At 40.7% G+C, this 19,233-nt stretch overlaps 1 protein-coding gene across 14 annotated transcripts in view; it reads right to left on the bottom strand.

Moving 5' to 3' along the window:
• Positions 1 to 19,233, bottom strand: part of BMAL1 (basic helix-loop-helix ARNT like 1) — a 48,244-nt gene that overhangs the window by 9,445 nt on the left and 19,566 nt on the right. For 6 of the 14 annotated variants that reach the window (XM_058829175.1, XM_058829171.1, XM_058829170.1 and 3 more), the window contains exons 2-12: positions 15,158 to 15,281; positions 14,332 to 14,479; positions 11,702 to 11,722; positions 10,764 to 10,802; positions 10,390 to 10,431; positions 9,695 to 9,852; positions 8,235 to 8,314; positions 7,164 to 7,256; positions 6,064 to 6,181; positions 3,955 to 4,104; positions 1,753 to 1,999 (exon numbers count right to left, since the gene is read on the bottom strand). In XM_058829175.1, coding sequence (XP_058685158.1) covers positions 1,753 to 1,999; positions 3,955 to 4,104; positions 6,064 to 6,181; positions 7,164 to 7,256; positions 8,235 to 8,314; positions 9,695 to 9,852; positions 10,390 to 10,431; positions 10,764 to 10,802; positions 11,702 to 11,722; positions 14,332 to 14,471 — 1,088 coding nt within the window. In that variant the 5' untranslated portion in view covers positions 14,472 to 14,479; positions 15,158 to 15,281. The remainder of the gene's footprint in view (positions 1 to 1,752; positions 2,000 to 3,954; positions 4,105 to 6,063; positions 6,182 to 7,163; positions 7,257 to 8,234; positions 8,315 to 9,694; positions 9,853 to 10,389; positions 10,432 to 10,763; positions 10,803 to 11,701; positions 11,723 to 14,331; positions 14,480 to 15,157; positions 15,282 to 19,233) is intronic. The other 8 variants (XM_058829177.1, XM_058829176.1, XM_058829178.1 and 5 more) reach the window with 7 other exon arrangements.

The following is a 19,233-nucleotide window of genomic DNA, read 5'->3' as shown; positions in this document are numbered from 1 at the left end:
GGGATTTTTTTAAAATTTCATCAGTCACACTGAATAAATGTGTAGTAACAGCTTTGAGCTGCACCTCAAAAGCCAGCCCAGCTTGCAGGAAAAAAGCTAAAAAGGGCAGCAATTTTATTTTTATTTTCACTGCTGCAAGGAAAGCTGTCCATGAGGCAGTGCCCCAGGGTGAAAGTTGTTAGGGGTGTTATAAATAACTGCAGTTATCGGCTTTTGCTAGCACATACTGACTTCTGCAAATTATTTTGCTATAGTACAATTTGTAATCACTTCTAACTGCTTTTGATAAAATGTAATTTGTGGCAAATTCCCTGGCCCTGTGTAGTTTATGTATTTTGGTGTGATAAATATATTATAGTTTAGGCTCTTGCAATATACTGAAATAAAGACTGTGTGCCGTGTATTAACTGTTGCAGAAGTAATTAATGCTTTTATAACCAACTGACAATGGTAAGAATAACTCAGAGAGTTCTGTGAAATAGACAATGGTGATTTAATGTAATTATAGAACATCCTATCTGAATAAGAAAACCTTAAAAATAACCAGGACACCAAGAAAAAATTTACTACTGACTCTCTGGTTCTCAGGAAGTGTCAAACAAACAGAAGAGAGCCTTGAGAAGAAATAAAATATATTGATTACTTTAGATTTATTTTTATACTGTTTTTTTTTTTAAGAAGTTCTGAAAATGTGTAGAAATATTTTCTAATTTTTTAAAATTGTAAACAATTTGTTACAATATTTTTTAAAAAAAAATTAAACTTTTTTAAAATTTAAAATATTTCCCAAATATTTTTGAAAATATTTTTTTTTAAAAAAATTAGAAATATCTTTTTAAATTTTTAAAAATATTTTAAATTCTTTAAACTTTTAGAAATTAGAATTATTTAAAATTTTTTTTGAGGTCTTTTTAAAAATTGAAATTTTTAAAAATTTATTTTGAATTTTTTTATTTTGGAAAATTTTATTAAAAATTTGAATATTTTAAAAATTTATTTTGAATATTTTTTAAATTTTGTAATTTTTTTTAAAAAATTGATTTTTTAAAAAAATTTATTTTGGATTTCTATAAAATCTTGCACTACAAAAAAACCTGAATATTTGAATATTTTAAAACTTATTTTGGATTATTTTTAAATCTTGTAATTTTTTTTTTTAAAAAAAAAAAACTTGAATTTTTAAAATTTTTTTTATTTTTTTTAATTTTTTAAAATTTTTTTAGATTTTTAAAATTTTTTAAATTTTTTTAAAATTGTTTAAAATTTTTTTATTTTCTAATTTCTTTTTTATTTTTTTAATTTATTTTTAATTTATTTTTTAATTTTTTTAAATTTCTTTCTTAATTTCTTTTTTAATTTTTTAATTTTTTTTAATTTTTAATTTCTTTTTATTTTTTAATTTTAATTTCTTTTTTAATTTTTAATTTTTTTTAATTTTTAATTTCTTTTTTATTTTTTAATTTTAATTTCTTTTTTAATTTTTTAATTTTTTTAAATTTTTTTAAAATTTTTAATTTCTTTTTTAATTTTTAAAATTTTTTTTAATTTCTTTTTTAATTTCTTTTAATTTTTTAAATTTTTTTAATTTTTTTTTAATTTCTTTTTTAATTTTTTTAAATTTTTTTTTTACTTTTTTTTTTTTACTTTTTTTTTTATTTTTTTTTTTTAATTTTTTTTTTTTTTAATTTTTTCTAAACATTTTTTACTTATTTCTTTCCCAAAGATCCTTGTATCTGACAGGGGGATGCTGACCTCTGATCCACAAAGACGAACTTGCCGTCGATGGCGTGGCGGGACACGTACTCCGTGGGCTTGACACGGATCTCGCCGTTGGCCGGCTGCGGCACCACGTGGGGATGGAGCCTCCCGATGGCAACCAGGCAGCTTAAATTGCAGCCCTCGTTATCTGGCTCGTTATCCTCATCCAGCCCCATCTTGGTGGGAGGCCAGCTTTTCAAGTAGCCCGTGCTGTGGATCGTGCAGAAGCTCTTGCGGTCTGCTGCCAAGGGAAAAGGGAAGGAGAAATCAACCAGCAGAAGGGGTTGGGTCGTGGGTGCAGCTCTGGAGAACTTCAGCTCCCTTCTGCCAACAACAGCTCCTCTCTTACCTGGGGAATTTGGGATGCTCTGCACTGGGCAGGAGCTGGGGGTGTTGGGGCTGGAGAAAAGGAGGCTCAGGGGGGACCTTGGCATCCTCTAGAATGGGCTGACAGGAGCGGGGAGCCAGCTGGGGATCGGCCTCTCCTCCCAGGAGTGGCACAGGATGAGAGGACACTTTCCTCACTCAATGTGGACACCATTTTCTGAGCCTGAGAGAGTTTTCAGCCTGTCAGTGGCTGATCTGTTCCACAAGGGAAAGGCTTTTGGGAAACTTTTCTCTCTCAAGGACTGCTTTCTGTAAATAGGTTTTGGTTCTCAAAACAATGTTGTACGGATGTTCTAGAGGTGTTTTTTTCTTGTCCCACCAGTGGGATGTGAGAGGTGTTGTTCCTTGTCCCACTCAGGTTAACGTGTATCAGAACACCTCATAAAACCCTGAAATAAAGGCTTTTGCCTCCATGGGATTGAAAAGCTCTGCTGCTGTGACTGAACCCATTGCTCCCATTTCTCTAGTGACAACTGAAAGGATTGTCAAGCCCTGGAAGGGGCTGCCCATCCCTGGAGGTGTTCAAGAAGTGACACAGCACCTGGCTGACGAGGGGATCTTTAGTCAAAGCCTCGATGCCCTTGGAAACCTTTTCCAGCTTGAATGACTCTGGGATTCAGAGGGATTTTTCAGCACTCCTGCTGTAATGCAGCTAATCTCAGATAATCCAATAAACAATTTCTCTTGGCAAAACTGCTGTTTATGCTGAAGGCTCACATAGCTCAGACCAACGTTGCTCTTGGTAATTTTGAGCAGAAATTGCATCACATCTTACTATTGCAGCAAAGGAGGCAAATAACCCAAATGTATGTATGAAGAAATTAGTAGATTAATAAATAAAAAGCCTCTTTCATCTTATCCTGAGGCTCCTACAAAACCCATTTGGTTTGGCAGAGCACACACTGCCTGGGGTGTACAGGGGACAGCTGTACACAGGGGTGATGATGGAAACTTTGCAGTGGCCAGCAAAAGTCAGTATCCAAAAGGAGAATTCCTAATCCTCAGCACTGAACAGGCCTGCAAACTCCAAGGAAGATGACTTTCGTGGGGAGGTGGAGTAAAAGGTTTATCCCAGCTACACAAACCAACCTCCTCAGCATCCAAGCTGAGCCTAAACCTCACAGGGAGCTGGGAGCTTGGTGTGTTCCAGAGAATACACCAAAACAGCCTCTGTCCTCTTGCTGTTTGTCTTTTCACTTTGACTAACACCAAATTCACAGGAGTCAAAGAAGAAACCTTCACATTTGGGCTAAATATATATTTCAATGTGCCCAGAGTAATAGCCTGCAGATAAAAAATATTACCACCACTGCTAATGCTACCAGCAAATATTCCAGGTGTAGAAATGCCAGGTTTCCAGAACCCAGAAGGTACCAAACCCACAGATGAACTTAGAATTACACTCATTTTTTTGAGGTGGATATCCATCCCCACATCACTGGGCAAATGTGGAGCAGAGAGCAAGGAGCAGCTCCCCCTTACTGGAGACACTGGCCAGGTGGTCAGGACCGAACGTGATCTGACCGATGGCTGGAGATGATGCAAAACCCCCCAGAACTGTTGGCACAAACTGCCTGACAAAGTTTCAAAGAAAGCAGAGTGGAGAATTTAGCTTTAAATGCTAATACAGGTGTGTAAGAGATACTGCAGGGGGCGAGGAGGAGCTTGAAGAAGTAACACACCTAGACATAGTTCAGAATCTTAACAAGAAACATCCATCAACGTAAAAAATTTAACCACTGCTAACAAGCAGTATAAAAAAAAAAAAAAAAATCCTGACAGCCTTGGTAATAAAAGCATGATGGTTACCTTTCTTCTTTGAGCAGGTTGAAGGGAAATCCTTGTCTTCTACTTTGACAGAGGGCCTGTTGCACTTCATCCTGCAGAAGAAGGAGCGGCGCGCTCCGGAGCAGAGCCGCGAGGGCCCGGGCGTGATGTCCGTCTTGACCGGGAGTCCGGCTGTGCCAGAGCGAGGGAGGGAGGGTCAGCTGCAGAGAGAACTGCCCCACAAACCCCACCCCACACTGCTTCCACCTCCCTGGGCCTTGCAGCTCCTGTTTCTGAGGTGCTGGGGTGTGTGAGCGGGCAGGACCCAGCTGACCACAGCACACTGCCACTCCTGACTGTGCTTTCTGCTGTTACAGCACTGAGGAGAGCTCAAGGACACGGGGCTCTGAGGGCAAGAGATTGGACAATTCCACACAAGGCCTGTGATAAACACTGCCATTTCTCTGAACTGGTTAAAAATAGAGATTACTTCTCCATAACCAGAGCAGAATTCCACACACAGTCACTCAGGAGGCTCCTGGCCCTGCAGACTGGCGCTTTTCTATCACAACACCCTCCCAGAGAACACACAGAGCCAAAGAGCCCCATGACAGGGCAGGGATAGAAGGAGGAAAAAAGGTAGCAGGGACCCACACAGGAACTGCAAATCCCCAAGACCTCCAGTCATGTCTCAGAAGTCTCTCTTGCCTTGCAGAAATAAGTGCACATGGACATGCCCTGACAACAAATCCTGACCTTTACCATATTCCCACAGTGGATTATTTTTCCATGGGAAAACCGACCAGAAGCCATCCCCCTGGTGCCAGCAGGGCTCTGGGAAGCCATGGAATGCTCCCATGGCATGCACCAGGAGCACAGGTATCAGCAAGGCCAGTGCTCCAAGGGCTGATGGAGGATTGAAATCCCACTTTTCCACCCCCTGCCATGCCTGCACAGGGATATGTAAAATCAGGCAGCTGTCAACATCAACTTCCCAGGCCTTGTGAGCTTTTAACATAAGGAGGAAGAGAGCAATTCCAGTGTCTGAGTGAGAAGTGTGGCTCCCTTACAGTTCCCCTGGAGTGAGGTGATCTCCAGGAGGTCAGGCTGCCCTGCACCACATGCCCTCCAAACTGCTGCACCATGGTGTGAGTACAAGCTGTGCTGAGTTACTCATGCCAAGACAAAAATAAATACGTGCATACATCCTCATACTCTTCACCAGTATGACTTCTTGAAATTCTACCAATCCGTCTATCATAGCAGATGGGAAGACTGTAATTCATAGTATTTATTTTTGCCCTAACTTTGTCAAAGGCATACAAAAAAAAAGAAAAAAAAGCAAACCAGGAGGCAGCACTGGATATTCATGCTTGACAACCGATGAAACCAGGAGCCAGAAAAAAACTTCAGCTGATTCTGCTGAAGCCTCCAGGCTCCCTGCCCTCGAATGATCTCTCTCAACTTCAGTTCCTGAAGTTGAGCTGGTGGCTTCTGTGAGCTGAGATCCAGGAGATTTCTGCTCCTGACAAGCATGAGACTTAATGACCTGGAAATCTGCAGTTGTAAGATACCACCTTCCACTTAAGCAGTGCAGACTCTTGTTATGAGAGGGAATTAAACACCCACTCACCCCAAGAGCAGCAGAGATACAGAATTACTTTAAAATACCAGAGTGGAACAGAGCTAAGAGAGATGGCAGGAAATGATTCCAGAGTTAAAAACCTTCTGAGAGAAAGGCTGGGTCATTGATGGCAGTCAGCAATAAATAAGCAGATAAATCAAATCAATCCTCTAGCCTGGCTGACAGCTAAGGACCACCAAGATAATACTGAGAGTATTCTGACATTTAGAATGATGGATTAGAACAGAGGCTTCACATGTTCAAATGCTCTCTCTGGAAGAGAGAGGACACCTCACAGGTGAAGCCAGTTCCAGTAATGTCTCTGTGCCAGTGCATGCCAAACCAAACAGCTTCCAGGTACCCCTTCCACACGTGTTTTTTTTCTTTTTATCGTTTCTTCCTGTCTTTAAGCTACAACTTCCTTGGCCTGAGAGACATTCCAGAGAGCATTCCCTCACATCTGACAAGAGGCAAAGCCCCAGCAGCAGTGACTCTAGATGACATTTTCCCCAAAATTTAACACTCACTTTTTGCATCTATGAGTCTTTCTCGTGGCGCGGTGTCAGAAGAAGAGAGCTGCTCCTTCACTTTGGCAATGTCTTTAGGATGGAGATAATCAAATAAACTTTGACCAATCAAATCATTCTGTAGAGATTGAACATTCAGTCAAAAAGTAAAATAATGGCTCAGTAAATTTTCTTCATTTTAGCATCCAGTATGAACAATCCCTTTGCATATAGGTGCAACCAAGGAATATCAAACATCCAGATCCAGCCTCATTGCAGGGAGTTTGGACTGGATGACCATTAAAAGGTCCCTTCCAAACAAACAATTTTATGATTCTATGATTTGATGGAAGGTTCTTCTCTGTGTATTGAAGTTATGACTACATTACACAGTAATTTCTGTCATCGTTTTCAGTACAAGTTTTGCAGAACTGGCATGCTCAATTCCTACCCCCCCAATATTCTGGTTTCTACTCCGTCTTATTTCTTCTACCACACATTTGAGTGAACAAAATCCCAATTGCAAATGTTCTCTTTCATTATTCACATATGAATAGAGATTTAGTATATACCTAACTAAAAGCTGGCTGAGAAAAACTTTTGAAGCCAATAGAGGTTTTTAATTTGATGAGGAGTGCAGATGACAGAAAGAATGAAGATCATTTACACAATGCATTGTCCAAGTTAAGCCTTATGTTGAACATATATTAAAAACCTGGCTTTGGTGTAACTGCTTTCCAGTTTCCATCAGTAAGCATGCAAGCAAAACCAGAACAGATAAAAGGAAAGCTAAGTTGAAAAATGCATGGGAAGCTACTGGAAGAACCCCAGACCGATGTTCCAATATTTGCTTACACTCCCAACTAGGTAATGCTTTTGCAAGCCTGAGGGTAAATCCTTGAGCAGAATGCATCTATCAGTGAATTAAATTTAGTTCCTTTTCACCTCCTTGCTTTGAATGGAAACCAGAAACAATCTTCTCTAAAGACATAGCAGAGAAAAGCTTTCTCTCTTTGCAACACCTCTCAGCTTTCAAGACAGACTCTTCTTATACCCAGATAAAGGCATAACCATCAAAAAGCTCTCAAATCTTTTAATGTACTTAAAATGGAAAAGAATACCTGACTGTAGTTGAGGATCTTGAAGACAGATTCTGAAACAAACAGTATCTTTCCTCTGTCACAGCCCACAACAAAAAGAAATCCATCTGCTGCCTAATTGGGGGTGGGGGGAAAAAAAGTCAAATCCCAAGTTATACATCCTCATTGCATCGTTATAACCTTTAAAAACACTTGGTGTACAGTAGAATTTCTACACTAGGAGAGCTGCCTTAACATTTAGAGGTAACTGAGTCAACAGGAAAAATGTGAAATTACAATGAAGGGGTTTTTTGCATCTGCAAACATTTTTGGCATCATTCTGGGCATTGTGCCCAGAATGTAAAATAACTTTTATGAGAAGAAAGAACCCATGTCTTGTCCAATAATATTATGATTATGTTTAATAATGCCTTCAAATTAAAATGTTATTTTAACTGTACTTATAAAAGCTCCTCTTTTAGAAACCAGCCATAACCTGGATATTTATTTCTGTGCCTGGAGGCAACTAATTCCTATTTGCAAAGTACTGTCTTTCAGTCACACACAAGCATGCAGGAATAGGCCCCAATTATGTATCTTCAGAGTCACAATGCTGCAGAAATTAAACTCTGCCTATGCTGCACCTGGACACTGCAGTGCTTCAGCAATTACAGGGCCACTGGAAGAGCTTAACTAGTGACTACACTGTAAATCAGTGTAGCAACAGGCAGCCAGACTCAGTCATGTTACATCAGTGACCTCAATAAAAAGGTGTTCATTGTATCACTGTGCACTGAAAACCATGGCAAGGGAACCCAGGGCAGCAAGACTGCAAGGAGACAATTCTTGTGATTTGGGTTTGTACATTCAATAACTGAAGATTCTGATGCTTCCCATCTAAATCACCCTCTTCAATCTTTCTGCTTAAATTAAGAAATGCTAGTCATCATTAAACTCACTGACTCTGTGAAGCAGTCTCCAGATTTCTTAATTATCCTCCATAATCAAAACATCTTTAAGCTGAGATACAAGGCAGAAAAATACCAGTGGTGTGCTTTGGGAGAGCTATAGTCACATATTATTAATATCTCTTAATTAAAAGCTGGAACATACCCTGAGAATGAGATGTTTTAATTCATCATCTGATAGAAAAGCAGGCTTGTAGTTTGCTTCTGTATATGGGTTTGTAGCACCTAAAGAAAACAAACAAAGAAACAAACAAGCAATTCCCATATCACCAACACTGCACACTGAAATGAGCAATTTTCCTTTGGCTCCTTCTTATATTGTTGTTCATTTAAAATGAACTTATTTGGTTTTGTTTTATTATCAACATGAACTCTGTTGGTATTAACTTAAAAAAGGATGAACCTTTTTTGGTAAGACACAAATACCACATTAGGTAGAAATGCAAATTAAATGCCTCTGAGATATAAAAGTATTCCTTGACGTATTTTTGAGCCCAAAGGCTGCCTTTGATTTATGGCCTAGTCTCAGAATTAGAAATTACAAAAATAAGATATTAAAGAATAAAAACATTCAGACTATTTCTTCTCCTTGTAACTCAGTAAAACATAGAGCTCATGTAAACAAACCATCACTTGGGAATTTACAAATCAATTTCCTCATTCCAAGCCAAAGATAAAACCCAGCATTACAATGACATCATCTTACAACGCCAAAACCCCAAAACTGGCAACAAATGAGGCAGCTATTTATTAAGGAGCCATTCTTCTCATTCCATTCCCTTCACAAAGGCAGAGAAGAGTCAAATTAGTGACCACTGAAGTGTTATGAAGTATTAACCCCATCAAATGACAGTGGCAGGAAAGTTAAGCCTTTCAAAACCACGAGGTTAAATATGACTGAAGGCACCAGCTCTCCTAGAAATGAGAACAATCACCAGGATCTTTTTTTAACATTTGCTGCATCCCTTTTTTTTTCTCAGTGGTGCATTTCTTGAAGGCTTAAGCTTTTGACATCAGCACCAATTGCACCCAAGCACTGATTCACTCAAACAAAGCTTTAGGAACACCCAGGGATTTCTCACAACCTCAACTCTCCCAAACCTGTGTGTTTCCCTTCAAGTGCTGAAAAAGACCAAAACTGAGTTTTCAAAGCACTCTTTACTCTTCCACACAGAGCTAAAGGTACAAACACAAAACCTCAGAAGTGCTGTGGGAATATCATACCTGCAATCCAGCCTCTCTACCCAACAACTTGGTACATTGCCTGCTTAGAGCAGCGCTCAGGGCTGCACCAGAACCAACTGTGCACTGCCCTCAAGCCCTTTGTTCCCTCTCCCCACCTGCCCCAGCAGTGCAAGCTGGCAGCAGTGATCAACAGGTCAGATGGTGGAATTGGATCTTTTCTCATGCCCAAGTTCCCCCAGCCACACCAGGGTATTTACTGGACCATCAATGAGTAAGCTGTGAGCAATCAGATGCTAAGAAAAGGGGAGGAGTCCTCCCAGAATGAGCTAACTTACTCTTTTTTGGCAAAAAAAGGGAGAGACAAAGCGTGGCTTTGGGGAAATGCAACTTGGAATGGCCCTGCAAGCCCAGGTAACTCACCACGAAGCGTTTTCATGTGCTGCACAGCCATCCTGAGCACGGTGAGCTTGTCCAGCTTGCGGGACATGGCGTTGCACGTGGGCACCAGCGAGGCCAGCTCGTCTATGAAACTGTTCATCTTATCCCTGCGCCTCTTCTCGATCTGACTGTGAGCCTCCCTGCACACACACACAGCAGGGCAGTGTCAGGACACCCAGCACTGCCCAACAACAACCTCCTCCAAGGGACAGCACAGCTTCTCCAGCCTTCTGATGGGAATTACTTGGGTAAGGAACCGTTATAAGCAACAGGAAAGGTTGCAGCACAAAAGCTTCTGGCTTGCCAGAAACCACACCCAGCGCTGGTCAGGTTTGTGTTTTCCCATATTAAGATTCACTGCTAGCACTTTCACAAGTGGAAAGTGATTTTCCCACCTATGGAGGTCGAAAGAAGAAAGATGAAGGATGTAACACCACCAGAGATTTATCTGGCTTCGATTTCAACAGCAGTGAAGTGACTGAAACCAAGTAACTCACCAGATCAGTTGTTTCACTCTATGCAAACTGAATGAAAAACATGAACAGTGCAAAGATATGGCAAAATAAGGGAAGGTCAAAGCTAGAAAAAGGTATTTTCAGAAGGAACATGCACAGATAATTCATACATGGCAAAAAGCAAGAGACAATCCTTTTAAATGTATGTGTTTGGAGCATTACCTTGCATTTTTTATCCTGCCTTGTTGGTCTGCGTACTCCAATCTGTTGAGAAACGACATCACAAAGTTACAGCGTTGAAAGCACTCAACCCAACTCTTTCACTGCATCTCACATCCTTCTGATCCTCCTTAAGATCAGTTTTTGCAGAATCTGAATGTTTATTTAACCTCTCTAGAGCACAGATCTATAACCCTGTGCCTCAGATGTGGGGATGTTCTAGCTTGTCTGCTCCATGTTGTTTAAACTAAGATTGTTTAGATTATTGCTTCACCCCAGCAAAGCAATAATCTGGGACCACAGTGACACTGAGAACAGGCATCCACAGTCAGGATCCTGTGTCAGAACTGAGATTTCAGTGACTGTATCAACAGTACCTTCCATGTTGGTCATCTTTATCTGTATCCATACCTTCCCTGCAGAAACAGAACAGAGCAACACATCACAAATTCAGCAGCACTGGCAGGACTGTCATCCAACTACCACAAAGCCAGAACCAAGTACTCCTGCCACCTCTAAACCATAAATACAAAAATAGCAGCATGAAAACAACAACCTGGAAGGACTAAGGAAGCTGGGTGGTTTTTTGTAACATTAAAAATTTTCTTAAATTAGTTGTGTCTCCTTCAGAACTCACTAAATGGCACCGTTTGATGTGTTTGACAGTAAAACATGCTGCAGTTCAAAGATATCATCTGTTAACAAAAATGTTTTTCAGTTAACTAGAGGAGGGGGGAAAAAAACCCAACTTTATGCAGATGCCTGTATGTTTTGTAGCTCAGTTTGCCTTACAGTAGTTGATTTTGGGGTAGAAAATGGTAATACACCAAATTAACACATCACTGGAGATGGCCCCATGCATGGAGAGAACAAAAGTCTGTGTGAAGCTAACCAGACACACTGGAAATTAGTACAACCTCCAGTGTAGATACCTGGCTTGCTTTTGTTTCAACATGAAGAAAAGAAATAAGGAAAGATGCATGAAGAATAGAAATAATCCCTCTTATTACATTTAATATTGCAGCCACATGTGCACAACTAAGCAGGAGAGGAGAGTGTAACTTTTCACAGTTGTACTTGATAAAAAAAGCTAAATGCCCTTGACTACACATCTTTTTTTAGACAAGATAATTAGGAAGAGAATGTTTTGATTTATGTAAATCTGTACAACTGTGCTTAAGTGGATATTCCTAGGCCTGCTCACTCTGGTTTAATTTCTACCCGTGAATTTTAAGTCTATGGAAGCAAAAGGAAGGGAAAAAACACTGGGCATCTTTTTCCAAGTGAAACCAATTACTGAAATATTTATACTTACTCAAAAGGAAAGCCATCGAGTCTGAAAAGAAAGAAAAATAAAGTACACCATATATAGGAAATAAGAACAACATCTTACATTTTCTGCTGAAATTCTCAAGCTAATTCATATTCTATTTGAAATGAAAAGCACAATGAAAACAGGACAATAGCACTGAGCGTTTTCTAAAGAAACAAGCTTGTTCAAATTAATCTACTTTCTGAAAGAATAATTCTGCTTTTTAAGAAAAGAGAGCACAGTTCATTACACTTAACGTGAGAAACTAATAAAACAACTAACCTAAATTATGTTATGCAAATCATTGAGATATTGTTTCATCTTCAGAAAGGAAAGATCTGTGCTTTATGCGTGTTGTCCTTGTGGTTAGATAAATGGGATTTCAGAGGACTCTAAGGCCAGAAATAAAACATAAAAATAAAAATAAAGTATCCCAAGTTTCTCAGTTTTTGATTCTTGCCCAGCAGGACAGATGCACATTTTGCTTTAGTCTAAAGTCCCAAGCTGAACTTTATACAGACTTTATCATATCACAAGGAAATTAAACAGAATTTCTACATGCAAACTAACTGCTGGCATCGCTTCAAGACTCTAAAGTGACCTGAAATACCACTGAGCTTTACCATGATAAGAGGTTATGTTTCACAGAAGCCTTATGAAAAAGTCTTCTCATCTCAGCCATACCAGTTATTCCTGCTCAACACTGGACACGAGCCTTCTTAAAAACCAACATGGCAGCCTTTCATCTACTATCCACTGCACTCTAATTATCTTTCTGATCAGTTTCCAAATCGTAATGATCATGTTAAATGTTTCCATCATCTCCCAGTGTGCACACCTGAGTTCTTGTCTTGGCCACTGACTCCTGATGCTCACAGTTTAACAGCACTTTAGCTCTGGGATGTTTGTGTGAAAAAACCCCCAGAAAGCAAAATCTAGAAGGGCTACAAGGTGAGTTACTAATGCATCAGGGGAGTTTGTTTTCTCATTGTGTAATATTTCCACAGAAAGCATTACTCCCAAGAAAAGAAATTTATTGTTCATAATCCTGTGCATGAAGTCTTGGACAACAGCATTTGACCAGCCCTTGCTGAAGTGACAGCAATAACCTGGGCAGGAATTTTCCTGGAGGAGTTGCAGCAGAAAGAACTAAAAAGCTGCTGTGGAGAGCTGGAAGTGCAGCTGAGGACTCCTCTTGCTTGTAACTCAAGAGGTGAGCAAAGAACCACCCTAAACACTGGTTCTGCCTCCCTTATTCCCTGGCTTCACTGGTACGTGAAGCATCAAACTGGACACTTGGATAGTTATAAATACAATAAAATAAATATTATAAATAGAATAAAATCCTTAACAGGTAGCAGAAGTTGAACAGTAGCATTTCTGAACATTTTCCCATACACACACATCTAAGGAGGGATAAAGGTGATCTATCTTAAGCTCTGCTTTCCAAGAGGAACATTTAGTAGCCACCATTTACTTTACAACACAAAATCAACTGTGGCATGACTACATAGTAAGTAGTGGTATGCAGTGTATGACTACAAAATAAGTCAACTTATTTTACTAAGGATTCAAGGAAACACAGTTTTCACACATTTAAAAAAACCCTAAACACAAAACCTAAAGGGCAGAATTATACCTCACAAAAACAAGCTGTCTTTTGGAAAAGAGGACCTGAGTAATGCTTCCTACCCAGAGGAATAAAAATGGAGAAATCCTTTCTAGAGAAGTTGGTAGGATTGAGGCTGTTCACTCAGTTTTGTAGTAGTCAATTTGACTAGAGGGACACGTGCTTTCCAGGGAGGTATTTAAAGTTTAGTGCACAAGTTCTCCTAAAAGGAATCAAATCCTTACTTGTGATGTTCAGCATGGATTAAAAACTCTGCCCCTCCTCGTAAAAAGAGCTGTCAACAATCCAAAGGCCCCCAGCAATAAAATCTGTGCTAAGTTACATAAAAATGGGCTGGATGAATGATGGATGTGGCACACTCAGTGTGAATTCCCAGTGCAGGGGAGGCTTGCACAGGTATTTACAGTCAGCAGGCTGCTCTTGGTGCTCCCAGGGCAGGAGCCACCCCAGCTCTGGGAGTTTGGCAAACTCTGCTGTGCCCCTCCTCAGTGCTCTGAAGCAGAGGTGCTGGGCTTTCCTTCCACAGCTGAGAACCACTACAAGATTACCAGCTGGTTAAAAGAAAGGCAGCTCCAATGCCTCAAACCAGAGACTGTGCAGATTCATATTCAAATGAGAGATCAAAATAGCTTCACCAGGCAAAGGTTGGCAGCACATGGATAGGAAGTGACTAAATAGGCAAAAAATAGGTGAGGAAAAGGAACTACTCCTAGTTTTGCTTCCACTTTTCAACAAATTTATTATCTTCCCCCCTCTGTTAGTCAGACATTGTATTTCCTATGTAAATGGTCAATATAATCAGCCTTCACACTGTACATTTCATCAGTGCTAATTCCACTCCCCCACCAGCCAGAAGATTTCTCCTCAGCTTTACCCCTTGTGGTAGCCCTCAATTCTAGCTGCACTGAGATGACAGCTTTATTTTCATCAACATTATTATTATTAAATAATGAACTTTCCTCTTAGTGCACAGTAGCTTTAAATCAAGAGAAATCAAACTTACTGATAATCAGTTGAGCTTCCCTTTCTTTTCCTATTACAGTCCATTCCTGAAGTGCTAAGGGAACTGGAGATCAAGTCAGCAGGGTCTGGTGACATAAAGTCACTAATTGTAGAAGATATGTCCATCCTTTGGTCTGCCATTGGACTGTCTAACATTAGGGAAGAAATGAAAAACAACCCCCCAAACACAAAAGTCACTGCATTAATATAAGCAGATATTTACATATTTTTAACCAAAAAAGTTATCTCTAATTTAGCATTCTTAAAAAACTGTAACAGTCAGTTTCTATTTTTAACTCTTGCTGTAAAAATAACAGGAAATTTCTCCTTTTCCAGTTACTGCTGTATGGAGTATTGCACACAAACCATGACCATTCTCAAAAGACATTATGCAACACAATTGTTTTTAGAGATTTGTCAGAATGATCCTGAACTAAACCAGGTTTATGTTATGTTACCTGGACAGCCAATTGCTTCTACCTAACAGGAATATTTCTGACAAGAAACACTTGTCTTAGTGTTGAAGACCACATTAGAGTTCACAAACTTTTAAAGTCCTATTTCCACTGAATTCAGAACATTTCCATAGAAATAAACACCTCTGCACAGCAGATTCCATAAATAAAAACATTATAACCTAATGGTGGTCTAAGAAGTCGAGTTAAAGGTACAAATTAATCAAATTGGCTTTTTAATCCTCTAGACTGCAAATAATTCAAATCTTCACTGTTTAATCCTCTAGACTGCAAATAATTACACTGTTGGAAGAAACCCTGTGAAAAGTTCCCTGCTAAATAGCACCAACTGCAAAAGACAAGAGGTTTTACCTGAAGGCCTGTCTTGGAAGCCTAAATCCACTTGGGCAAAGATGATGATGCTCAGCCCAAAGCAGCTGATAACCTTAGAACTCTTCCATGCCTCATGTTCTGTTGGTCAAATACTTCCAAAAACCTGAATGGGAGGAAAACCAGCAAGCTTAAAAAACACCTTAAAAACAATTGGTTTAGACACAGTTGACAAAAGCAATAGGTTTTGTTTCCAGCTCAGGGATCAAGTATTCATTTCCTTACAAAGTGCAGAAGCTTTATCCATCCAGCCAAAGGGTTATCTGCTGGGATGTGCATCTCCAATGGACCAAGCTCTGGGCAGAAGGGAGCTCTGGCACCACCTCCTTTCAGACCCATCCTCTGGACTTTGCACAAACCCCCTCTGCTCACAATGGTCCCACGATGCCAACCGTGAGCACAGTTGCTGTCAGATGCTGCCAGAAAGGGTTAAATTTCTGCCACAGTGCAAAGGACAGACTCACCCTTCACTCCTGACTGCCTGACTCCAAGGGTGGTCCTAAATTTGGGCTTGGCTTACTGTTTTGTTTGCCAATGTAACAGCATTTGAAAGCCAGGGGTGAAATATTGTTTTATTCTGCAGGCTTCAGGATTTATATAAAATCCACATCCCACACTACAACTCAAGCCTCAAATTGTTTCCCAACTACACTACACACATGTGGGTGCCCCTCCCTTCCACACTTCTGTCACAGAACAAGTTTTTCAGCAAAACTTACTGTGGAAGACTTAGAAACTGTTCCACATTTTCCTCTTACAAGAAAACTTCCAAAGTCCATTGGACACAGATTTCTGGCTGAGCACCTGGGAGCATCCTGACTGCCTTCCCCAACCTGTGACAGCACAACTTCCCAAGTACACAGAACAAGCTCCCACGACACTCTCAGAAGTTTACAATCCTGTCAACATGACCACAACCAATTCTGCTGAAGCATGTATGCAGACATGAGTTATTAGACAGAAAAAAAAATCCCAAGTTGCTTGTTACCATTTTCTTCAGCTCTGCCAGAATAGCAGAATTCAGAATTTCACAAGCTTCAATTATCTAAATTTCTGCTCCTGGCACTGTAAGGTCAGGTAAGCCGTTGTCTTGGTACCCCCAATGGAGAGAGGATCACTGCTGTTCCAGAGCATCCAAACTGCTGCTGGGGCTCATTGTCCATCTCACCCAACAACTCCTCTGCTGCCCTCTCCCAAATAACCCAGCCCCTTTCCCATTTCTGAGACTGTGTGGATGTACTGCTAGAGGCACACTAAGAGGCCAGCTGGCACCAGAACTGACCAAAGCTAAATCTGCACCAATTTAAGCCAAATTACAAAATGCCATCAAATCCACAACCACATTTGCTTTCACTCACAGCTGTAGCTATTTGTAGGCCAGGCCCTACTGCCTCCCTGTGCCAGCCTTTTCCCAGCCTCTGCTTCATCTCTCTCACCCCCAGCAGCCCAACAGCTACAGATCAATGGTGTTACTGTGCTGGAGGAGCTTGCTGCAGCTCAATTTTCCAGTAAAACCAGTCACTGGCCATTTCTCAGACCCATGATCTTCAGCCTCAGCTGATGTGCAGAAATTAGTTATAGCTAAACTCAGTGTGCTCCTGAACACCTCTGTATGGGAGGGTGCTGGCAGAACCACATTTTACTGCATTAGGTAATTTCATGGACCACCTATGATGACCTCAGACATGAGGCTGGGATGAGATGGAATGAACAAATTAAAAAGGAAGTAGAGGAAAAAGGGGTTTCTAATTTTATCACAGTTCTCTCTCTTTAAGAATGCCTACAACAGTCAGCATTTCAGCTTCAGAACCAGAACACTGCACAAGTCACCGTGCACTAATGCAAAAAACAAATTGTTGTTCACCTCAAAAGTTGCATATCAGTTTTATACAAAAAAATCTTGAAATCAAGTATCTATTCAGCTGTGCTATTTTATACCTGTCTATATTTGATAGTTTCAAAGCAACTATTTTAAGTGTCTTGACCATTTAAGCAGAAAAAAGTACACAAAGAGGAGAATTCTCAATTTATTTTCCAGTCAGCCCTTTCTCTACCATGTCCCAAATGCTCATCCAGTCCTAACAATCACAGTCCTACATTTTAGCATTACAGGAGTTAAGAACCATGAATGTCTCTTGAAATGAGTTCTAAAGTTAAGATGTCAACTCAATGATCAGAGCAAAAATCAGCATGTCCTACTAAATAACGCAGTTCAGAGAAAAGTGTTTTTTTTTCACAAGGCTTTCTTAAAATTCTAGGAAATTGAATATTTTTCTGTCTTTTCAGCCTCCATCTGCTGGATGTTCAATACATAAAAAAAATTCTCTCTGAGAAGGAACACAAAAGTTACCCATGTATATAAGCAAAGTTCAAACCTTCTATTTATGATGCCAAACCTGTTGCCAAAGTGCTCTAAGGACCTACTTGAAAAAAATGCCATGGAGTCCACTTTCTGATTGAATTCTCCTGCAGAGGAGAATGAGAATCAAATTGTATTTTGTGACTGTACCCAAGACAGTTTGTCTCTACAGCTTGTTTGGGATAATTCCTTGGCATCCCCATTCCCTGCATTCCACCTTTCTGTGATCCCCTGGAACAAGGCTAATGAGACAGCAAAAAGCAATCTTAGCAGAAAAAGTGAGATGGCACGTGACCAGCTTAATCATGCAGCAAAGCTGATCACGAGTACACAAACACCTCTGAGAAATCAAGGTCACTGCTAAAGCAGGTCAGCTCCAGGAGCCAAGCACCCACCCAGAGTCAGGACCTCTTTCCACAAGCCCCAGCAGCTCTGGCTCCCCCAGGCAGCCCCGGCCAGCGCAGGCACGGATTGATTCTGGAAGAAATGCAATTCGTAACTTTATGAATCACGAGCGTCTCGTGGCTCAAAAGCGCAATTTCGCAATGACGGAGGAAAACCGTGGTGCGGTTTCCTGAAGAAGTCATTGAAAACATACTGGCTGTCCCTCTGGATAATGACTGAGCCAAAAACAGCTCCCAAAAGGAAATCATCTACTTCCCTTCGCAGCAGTATTCCATGGCTGGAGTTCAGTGTCACAGCACCAGCTGGTACAAAACACAAGGAGAGGTTCTTCACCTTCCCCAGTTTGCTGCTGCTGCTGGAGGCTCCCCAGACGCTCGTGCTGGGTGAGGGGGAGGTTCCAGCTCAGCAGCACGAGGACTCCGAGTGTCCCCGGGATGATTTCAAGATGCAGACCAGCATCCACGGGCTCAATGCTGCAAGCAACAGGCAGCTCCTACATCAGAACATTTATTATGGAATACTCCTCAGCAATCACAGGAAGATCCCTGAACTAAAGCAGGGTAGTTTCCTTTGCCCTCAGTACTTAAGAAATATTTAAGTCAGAATACTTCCTATCTTTCCAATATATTAATACTGTGTGGTTTTAATGGCTCCCTAACACCATTTGCAAGTATTGTGCACTCCCAGAAGACAAAAGCTACAAGATGAACAATTTTGACATGGAGGGGGAAAAAGTCTCCAATAAACAGAAGAAAAACTCCACGTGCAGTTTCTGTGTAGATCTGTCCAGGTACACTCCCACACCAAGATCATCTGTTCATCACCAGAGTCTCTGAGAAAAGGCACAACAGGTCACATCATCACAGCTTTCCAGACTCACAGTGCTGAGACAGAACAATGCATTTCATCTTCTTCACAGAACACTGAGAGTTCCAGATCAAGAGGGGTCTCGGCTCCCATCTCTCCTTGTTTGTGAGGGAAAGTACCCACAACAACCTTTACTTCCAGCTACTTTAACAAAGGACTTCTCTGTTTTCTTCCCTCTGCCTCAAAACCAAGAGTCAGTGCTCACTAAAATAACTTTCTCTTGCACGGGGGAGCTCAGAACTCAGCTCAGAACACAGAAGTGTCTCAGCAGTGCTGAGTACATGGCAAGGAAGGAAGGAAGGATCACTTCCCTCAGCCTGCTGGCAGCACAGCTCCTGATGCAATCCAGGAGGCTCCTGACCTCCTCTCCTCCTAGGGCACCCTTGCTGGCTCACAAACCATCAATATCTTTTCTGCCAAGCTCTTT

This window comes from Poecile atricapillus, chromosome 1, assembly GCF_030490865.1.
Source record: "Poecile atricapillus isolate bPoeAtr1 chromosome 1, bPoeAtr1.hap1, whole genome shotgun sequence".
Lineage (NCBI taxonomy): Eukaryota > Metazoa > Chordata > Aves > Passeriformes > Paridae > Poecile > Poecile atricapillus.
Note: the sequence above shows the minus strand (reverse complement) of the source record. Positions and strands in the feature narration are given on the sequence as shown.